The 9,029-nt window shown below is 28.5% G+C and overlaps 1 protein-coding gene across 1 annotated transcript; it reads left to right on the plus strand.

Moving 5' to 3' along the window:
* The first annotated feature begins 2,441 nt into the window (after positions 1–2,441).
* Positions 2,442–9,002, plus strand: LOC137837202 (uncharacterized). The gene is made up of 3 exons (XM_068646129.1): positions 2,442–2,803; positions 3,038–3,185; positions 8,735–9,002. The coding sequence occupies exons 1-3, from the start codon at positions 2,749–2,751 to the stop codon at positions 8,817–8,819; spliced, it is 288 nt and encodes a 95-aa protein (XP_068502230.1). The 5' UTR covers positions 2,442–2,748; the 3' UTR covers positions 8,820–9,002.
* Positions 9,003–9,029: the final 27 nt, after the last annotated feature.

The following is a 9,029-nucleotide window of genomic DNA, read 5'->3' on the forward strand; positions in this document are numbered from 1 at the left end:
TAAGGATATAGCCCAACTCAGTATTTTACATAATGGTCTAACAAACAACTATTGAAAACCTTTAAGAAGAGGGTAGTTCAACCCTTGACAATATGAGATCAACCCAACAACTTAGTAATGAAAAGGAGTTACCAAGTACACAACTAAAGCAATCACAAATGAAGTTTCAACACTAATACATAACCCTTTAAGTCTTTGAGAAAACCAAGAAAGTTGTAAGATTTCTTGAAAATTTCTTAGATGCACTCTTGGAACAATGTGAAAAAAAAAACTCAATTCTATCACTCTAAAAGTTTTATATTGAGTTTGTAATGTTTGATAAAAAAAGTTATCTTACTTTCAATAAAATGTTCAATTTATAAAGTTTTTGAAAAGTTGTTTAAAAATTAATTCAAATACATTCAATCAATTATCTTAAGTAGTTAGTGATTATTCTTAAAAAAAAAGGTAAATTTTGGTGAAAAATGCTTTCTATTTTAATTGATGATGTTACCAATTAATCAATTATTTTGTTCTTCATTGTTTCTGGAAAAACTTAAAAACATATTGATATATTATTAAGCTTGTTAATCGATTATTTTAAGAGACAAATTAAAAACACAATTGGTTGTGCTCTATTTTAATTCATTATCAAAACTGATAATCATTTATTATCTTATGGAAATGTGTTAAGAACAAATTAATAAATTATATAAAAGCTTAATCGATTAACTTTTTTAGAACTTTTTCAAAACTTTTTCACGTTTCCAAAACATGTTTTATGATTAAGATTATGTATTAACATGAAGCATTTGTGATTTGTCTTGTGTGCAAGACTAAAAAATACATGCTATGAAATTTATAACATTATCATCAAAACCAAGTTCTATAAACTCTTATAACCTATTGAATTAATGAGAGGCTAAGTTCAAGATGGAGTGAATTGTACTTAGGTAAATTTTTGTAAAAGTTGATTTAGTCAATCCTGACATAAAATCAATTAATTGTTTTTTGCAAAAGCTATTGGTTCGTGCGGGCTATGGATTATGCAGGGTGGACTTAAGCGAGTCAGCGGGTTAGATTAATGAGCATGCCCCACGCTTTTAGGCAACGGTTGCGAGCCAATCCACATGACCTGTCCCGCATTGCCATCTCTATTAATAGAGACTAATTTAGAATATAAAGTAATTAATAGCTAAAACCTTAGGAGATACTCATTTAGAAACTACTTTATAAATTTTTATTAATAATAGAAACTACTTTAGATACCAATAATTTGTTTTTAATTTAAAAAAGAATCTCTAGTTTAGTTAATATAGTAATAATTTATTTTGATTATTTAATAATTTTTTTACTGTATATAAATTGAATTTATGTTTTTGAATAAATATATATAATTATTTAAATATAATTTCAAACTTTTTAAAAATAATTAAATTTTCATTAAACTCTTTACTCCTTTTATTTATTTTTTAAGTGATATATTTATTTGGAGAAGTCATTTTATTTAAAGGAATTAATCTAATAAATGTTAATTTAATTTAATTTTTATTTACTTTTGGAAATATAACTTTTTTTTATTTTTTATTTAAATTACTATTACATCGAGTTTTTTTTATCATTTTTATTATGTTTAATTTTCACATAGCATCATGTAATTAAATATTAATAGCTTAATTTGTAATATTTAATTTTTTAAAATTTAAATTATATATAAAAGTAATCCAATAAATATTAAAAAATAGTTTATCTATAAAATTGAAAATATGTAATAATAGATAAAAAAAATTAAAATAATAAAGAAATACATTAAAATATACAAGATATAATCTAAAGTAGTAATAAGTAAAAGAATTAAAAATAATAAAAATGATTAAAATATATAATATAGATACCTTAAGTTACTTATATCTTAGCAAAAAAATAAAAATAAAAAAGGCATTAAAATATATAAGATACATAGTTGAAGTAACTTGTATTTTATAAAGTTATCATTCTATAATGTCTTAACTTGCTTCTTCTAGTTAATATTATTTAAATTTAATTTTTTTTATTATAAATGAATAATATTATTTTATTAGTTTTTAAATTGTTATACTTATATAATAGAAGTTTTAGATTTTTCTATTAAAATAAAAATAAATTTAAAATAAAATAAAACATGTTTAAAACATAGGTATAATATGTTTCAATTTTTCTTAATTATTATATAATTTTTTTTTAAAATAATGGAGACAAAGAGTAGGTTAATGAATATAAAAATATGAAGGGTAGAAGAAGTAAACATCATATCATTATAAAATCTGATCTCATCATTAATAGTTATAAATTATATCACTGATTACATCATTTGAAACCATAATCAAGATAACTTATAACATTAAGTTGTAAACACCCCTTGAGACAATATTAAAAATGACTTATACATTTATACATTACACTAATTCTTTAATGGTTTGAGAGAAATATTTGTGTGCATACTATTATTGATGTTATAAAGTTCAAAGAAAATATATTATTCACTTATCTGAAAACATTTAAGACAAAATTAGTGTAATTTACTTTGGAATATAGTATATATAAGTTTTTTTTTCCTACTAACTTTATTACCTAAAATTCTACCAAAAACCCTATGTTTCTATTTTTCTTTTCTCTTTATCACTGAAAAACCAGTGTTCTAGTGTTCTCGATGCTGCAACAGAGTATTGTCCAGTGAGCCAACAAATTTCTGCGGCATAATCTCAATCTCAATTTCATTTTCAAACCTCAATGGGTTACATTCAAGACGCACGCGAGAATCACGTTAAGAAGAAAGTGGAAGAAGGTACCACTTATTTTTTCTTCTTCGTCTATAAATCCTAAACCCTAAATGCACCCATTACAAAAAAAAAGTGCTCAAAGTTATGATTTTGGAGGAAGAAACGAGAACCCTTTGAGTTAATCATGGGTTTAATTCAAATGGGTAGTTCTTATACGAATCCAAGACAGGGTCATGGTTAAGAACAATTTTTTTTATAATTGGTGAAATTAAAGTGCTGTTGTATCATCAAATCTGCAGCTTTGCGCAGCAAAATGAAGCAGAAGGCACTGAAGGAGTGTGATCGTTACACGGCAAAGTATGCTGAATGTGCTGCCGGGAAAACACTGTCACTTGTGTGGAGTTGTCGCCGACAAGCTAAAGAGTTGAATGATTGTCTTCATCAATTGTAAGCGCTGTTATGAAATGAAGCAATTTTTTATTTCTTTGATTCAATTCTTGGAAGTTGATTTGATTAGTAGACTAGTTGAATGCATTTGTTATAGTGTTAAGTTATTTTAGATTGTCATACCATCATGAATTGTCGTTTTTTATGTATGTAGTGAAAATTATACCACATGCAAAATTCATTGTTGCCTGTCCATTTCATTCTTGATTCTCCATTGTGTCTGTGCATTTTTTTTCTGTTTCTCAGAATTCTTGATATAATTGTTGAAGCGAAGGTTTAATTTTCTTAATGCAGTTCAGTAGGGATTATGAGTCCTAGTTTTTATTCAGTGAATATATACCAATTGAAAACTTATCAGGATAAGGGATAAGTACAGGCGAATTCAAAGGGACTTGACAAAGCGAGTTTTAGCCTGTTTTAGAAAGAGACAAAGTTTTATTCCTCATTTGCCTTTTCAATTGTCCTGCTGCTTCCATTAATGATTATGAACACTACATTGTTTGCATTCTATTTCTTGTATTCAAATATTCTTATGCTGTTTTCAATGTATCCTGTATAAATCATTGAAAACAAGAAGCACAATGAAAACAAGGTATTTTGTAATTAGTGATGAAAGTTGAAACTAGAAAATAGAACAGGAAAAGTTTTTGTAAGCCAAATAGGCCTTAAAGTAATACACATTGCCCATATATCTGGGTAAGTTTCTGCTGAAGTTGTGCTCACACAATTCCTTTTCAGAGTAAACCCTTTTATTGTGTTTGAATGAAGAATTTTTGGAGCATAATTCATTTTTATGGAGAATTTGAAATGTTGTGACAAACTATGTTGTTTGGATGGGGAATTTAAGAAATTGAATTTCTAAAAAATTATTAGAGGAATTTGGTTAGTTAAAATTATAGAATTTCAAATTTCATCTACAAAGTAAGAATTTGAAATTCTTCATACTCTTTCATCTCTCACATCTATGCCTCTTCTCTTCATACTTTTTACTTGTCTTGGCCTTGGTTGGAGTGTTGTTATATCAGCATCAACTAGGGTATTTTCGGCTCGGTCTCAATCAGAACATTGGCCACATGGTCAAGGTTGGGATGTTGTCGGCTTGATGCAATTTTTTTGTTTGGTGTCGATGGGAGTTTCTTTTAGGCCACCAAAGTCAATTATAGTTATTTTTTTCGGTGTTGACATCGCCAAAGTTATTTTAGCTGACATTATTAAGAATTTTCTTGGTCAACATCAATGGTGTTTTAATTTGATTTCAAACACAATTTATTTTTTGTTGAAGTCAACTGAGATTATTTTCAGGGTTATTTTTAGGCTCACATCATAAAAATTATTTTTTTGGCTAGCTTAGTTTGAGGTTATTTGTAGACTGATGCTCATTAAAGGTTAAAGGTTTCTTAACTAATGTTGAAAGGGCTATTTTTTCAGCCGATGCCATCCAGAGTTATTTTATCAACGTTAGTAGGACTGTTTTTCAAACAATGTAGGTCATGTCTTTTTGGTTGATGCTGACAAGAGGTTTATTTTTTTACATTGTTGGGATTATTTTTTCACTAATGTAGGCCAGGGTTATTTTTTAGCCGACATTAGTTAGGATATTTTTGACCAATGTTGTAGGGGTATTTTTTGATGTTAGCCAACATTTTTTTGGTTCACATCTATTGGGTTTATTTTTGTGTAAGGATGGTTTCTTGACATTTCTGTATTTGGTAGTAATTGAAATACTTTATCAAAACAAAAAAAATTTAAATTCAATAATTTTGAATTGTCTTATCCAAACATAGCATTTGAATAATGAATCAATTTGAATTGAAAGAAATTCAAATTTAATGTATTTTAATTTCCTTGAAATTGTGAAATTCTCTATCTAAATACATGGTTAAGTTGGTCTTTTTAAAGTTTATTTTCCAAATTACCCCTCAAAGATATAAATGTTACCGGTTTCATTCTTTTGTAGGACTAAAGTGGGGACTTAAAATATTGAATTTGGTTACATCTTTAACAGACTACTTTGGTAATCAAATTCTTTGGAGTACTAATGTAATTATACTCTAATCTTTGTAGGATCAATTTAACGGTTTTGGTTTCTTATCAAGTTTACTGATACTTCATAGATGCTGAAAACTTGATGACATATATTCGTTTCTTGTCTTTTGTGCACATTATTCATTAGAAACCTCCCTTTTCCTGAATAAATTCTGTTAATTTGTACTTGCCCTTATATTTTCGTCAGCATTGGAGATCCAGAAAAGGAGAAACTTATATGTGTGTAAAAAGGATGTTTTACTTTAGGCTTTAATGTATTCTTTTGTTACCAATGTACAGTTGTATTTGAATACTATGTGTTAGGAACCAAAAATAGAAATGGGAAAGAAAGGAAAGAGTAAAAGCTTGATCCACAAATGATGACCTAATAGAATGAATCCTCCCCCTTTAATTCCCTTGTTTATGTCTAATAAATTCCTATATCTAACTGATTAACTACTCGAACTTTCTGTATGGAATTTTCCCTTCCCTTCTATCTAACTCCTAACACTAAATCCAAGTTGGATTAGCTTGTAGCTTATTAAAGCTTTTCAAGTGAGATAAGTAATTTATTCCTAACTTAGAGAAAAGCCCTAATAAGAGCATGTTTAGGATTAGGAAGGCTTTTTCCCTAAAATATAAGCTGTTTTGTAAAAAAGAAATATGTCTGTAAATTTTGTAAAAAGATTTTATTTTTCTGAAAATTAAGCAATTTCTTTTAACATGAAATAATGCAACTCATAATTAATTTTTTAACAGGTTTTTTCCTTTCAGCCTCATGCATTCTTTTCTTATCTAAAAGCTATTTTTTTAATATCCAAACCAAATTAAATCTTAGACCATTTTTTAGCAAACTTGCCCAAACAAAAATTGTTTTTGATTAAAATCAGTTATTCATACAATCGATTATGGATAATCTAATTTTCAAAGTTGTCCCATACATACCCTAAATTTATATATGCTTTTAGAAAATTAGACGATAGAGCAACTTTTGAAACAATTGAGGTGTATATGTTGATTTTCTTTTTCAATGATACATTTAATTAATTCATTTTATCTCGTTGGTTTATTTTATTCCCTTCTCCATCTAGTGTTTGTGGAAATTTTTTCTCGTAATTGGCTTTTTAATAAAATGCTTTCAGCTATAACAGTTGCCGGAATGATAAAATTCACAACCTACTCAAAACAAACAACTATACCATTGCCATACGAGAGGCCTTACCTTGAGGAATACAACTGTTTCTAGATTTATTTGTTTGATACATTTGCAATTATGAGCCCAACTATTAGTAGAAGACATTAGGTTCATTTACTGGTACGCAGATATGACTCCCAATTGTCACATTCTATCTGTTTATCTGATTTAAACTATTTATATTTTTGAATATTCTAGTTAATCTTTTACTCAGACAAGATATGTAAGATTTACTATATTCTTTGGTTTGAGGAACGATACATAGGAAAATCATCATGCCAATTGGAAGAGTGATGACAATAAAGGTGATACACTACAATTTGAAAAACATTATTATACATGTCTGTATGCAGTGCATGGATCTTCATGTTGTCTACATGTTAAGTCTTTCTATTCATTAGGCGTTTGATAAAAGAGAACAAATACTTCATTTTGGACCTTCACAGTGGTTCAAAATAATGAAACTGATAATTATGAACTATCCTTTATTTTCAAACTAACCATCCATCTAATGTAATTCCTAGTTACTTCTCATTCACAGATTTAGTGGATGCGTGGATAAGTAGTTTCATAAAGTACAAAATAGAAATATCCTATCTAATAAGAAAAATAAAAATCCTAACTGCCTGTTTTGCCTACTCAGCTTTGCAAATGTAAAGCCTCAGTACTTTCTAACAGATCTATATATTACCTCATAAAGATCAATGTCTACTACCACAGTGGATTACGAAATGAAAATTTCAAATTTCCAATCATATATTTAAAATTTAGTCTGTGTAAAGATTTTTATATTGATCAATGGGCTAGATTGTCTAAATAGTACTTTCTTTTCATTGATTCATCTTGTTATTCCAGAACCATGGAAACTCAAATGTCTGACATAACACATTCATAGCAAATCAGCCTGATGATTAAAATGATTGTAGGCCTTCTTGTTTTGGGGAAGAGTGGAGGAACTGTGATAAAGACCCTCTTATGCTTTAGCTTGAATGAAGTGTTTAGAAACAAATGTGTATAAATTTTGTTTAGAATTTGTTAGATTATAAGGTAATCTCAAAGATGTTTTCGACTGATTAGGAATTTAATCCAAAAGGATTATATATGTGTGAAGGTTTGCATCTAGGAAAAGAGTATGAAGAAACAAACAAAAGAAACTACAACACGAACCCCTCATACTAAAGAAGACATTGGCGGAAGTATATAGAGAAAAAAATAGAGCACAAGCAATTAAAGTAACAAGTAAAAGAAAGTTCAAAGTGGAGAAGCCTTGGAAGAATGAAAGGAGAGTGCCACTTGAAAATGAAGGATTCTTTATCTTCATGATAAACTTCATGGAGAATCACTACTTGACTCCAAAGTTAATAAATAAGATAAGACTCAATCAAGATCACTCTCAGAAGTGTCTCAAAATCTCACAAATTCCATATATCATCCAAAGTGAAAATACAAGAAAAGGTGATGGCTATAAGCCTATGATCACCGAAAATTCCTAAGCTAAATGTGACTCAAAAATTACATGCTAATGCTAATTCATTACATGTGCTGAAAATTTAAAATAAATGGGAGGGTAAATTTTGAATTTTGAATTCAAAATAAAATAAAAAGAAATCTCCCTTGATTTGGCAGGATTCCATCATGCTTACATGCCTTGGTTCATGCTTTCCTTGCTATTTTGATAGCGTGATCTCCTTGCTTTGTTTAAGCTTCATTTGGCTGAGATTCCTAAATCAAAATTGGGCTCTGCAATTGGGCTTCTTTTGTTGTTTGACTTTTATTCTTCATGCCCCCTTTTGTAGATGCTTCTTTTGGGCTTTTGAAGAAGTCCATTTATGTGTTTACTATTTAACACCACCTATGAAAAATATATTCCAATTAAAAGTCCAAGAAATGCTAAACAAAGGAACTAAACTATTTTTTATTGCAGAACATTTTGTCTAGTCACCAGTGATTCTTCTTGTGATGACATGCTCTTGCTTATTTTCTTGTTCTTTTTCCATGAACTCATCAAAATGAAAACTGCATATCCTTTTATTATTTACTTTCTGTCAATTCAACCTTTTTAAATTTTTGAAGACATAAATAGTTTGAAATTTCCATCATGTCTGTGACCAAAGTGGAGAAACATCAGTCAAGCATTAATTATTGTTTATCATTCTTCTTCTTCTTCATGTAAATTTGATTTCTCACTGTTTCTCTTGCTGCTATCATCAGCAGCAGCTTAATTACCTTTACAACCAAAGTTGTATGTTGTGAAATATAGGGGATGTAGTTTAGTATAATTGTGTTGCTATGAATGTGGAATTGATATCTCTTGTTAATTCTTTTACAGCACCAATGATTCTGTTTTGGAGGAAATGAAGAAAGAATACATGTTAAAACAAGCAAAGGGCTCTAGTAGAATCCAGACTGCTTGATTTCAATGTCTACGGTGCAGTTTATCAACATAATCTTACCTCTTGGATTCAAATTCTTTAGGCATTTAGAATGAGGTGTTCATTATTATATGATGCCATGGACCTTCATTATAACTCAAACTTTTCTTTTTTTTGTGAATTTTGTATGGATAATAGAACTTAATTGAAAGATCTTGGTTGGTATGTGTCTGTTACTATATCTTAAAGGGA

The sequence above is a fragment of the Phaseolus vulgaris genome, chromosome 4 (genome assembly GCF_000499845.2).
Source record: "Phaseolus vulgaris cultivar G19833 chromosome 4, P. vulgaris v2.0, whole genome shotgun sequence".
Classification (NCBI taxonomy): Eukaryota; Viridiplantae; Streptophyta; class Magnoliopsida; order Fabales; family Fabaceae; genus Phaseolus; species Phaseolus vulgaris.

What these genes read in the sequence shown, in the direction of transcription:
- LOC137837202 (XM_068646129.1), top strand. Translation starts at nt 2,749, where the DNA reads ATGGGTTACATTCAAGACGCACGCGAGAATCACGTTAAGAAGAAAGTG. An exon ending in TAAGAAGAAAGTGGAAGAAG is followed by an intron (nt 2,804 to 3,037) that starts GTACCACTTATT and finishes TCAAATCTGCAG; the next exon opens with CTTTGCGCAGCAAAATGAAG. An exon ending in AATGATTGTCTTCATCAATT is followed by an intron (nt 3,186 to 8,734) that starts GTAAGCGCTGTT and finishes ATTCTTTTACAG; the next exon opens with CACCAATGATTCTGTTTTGG.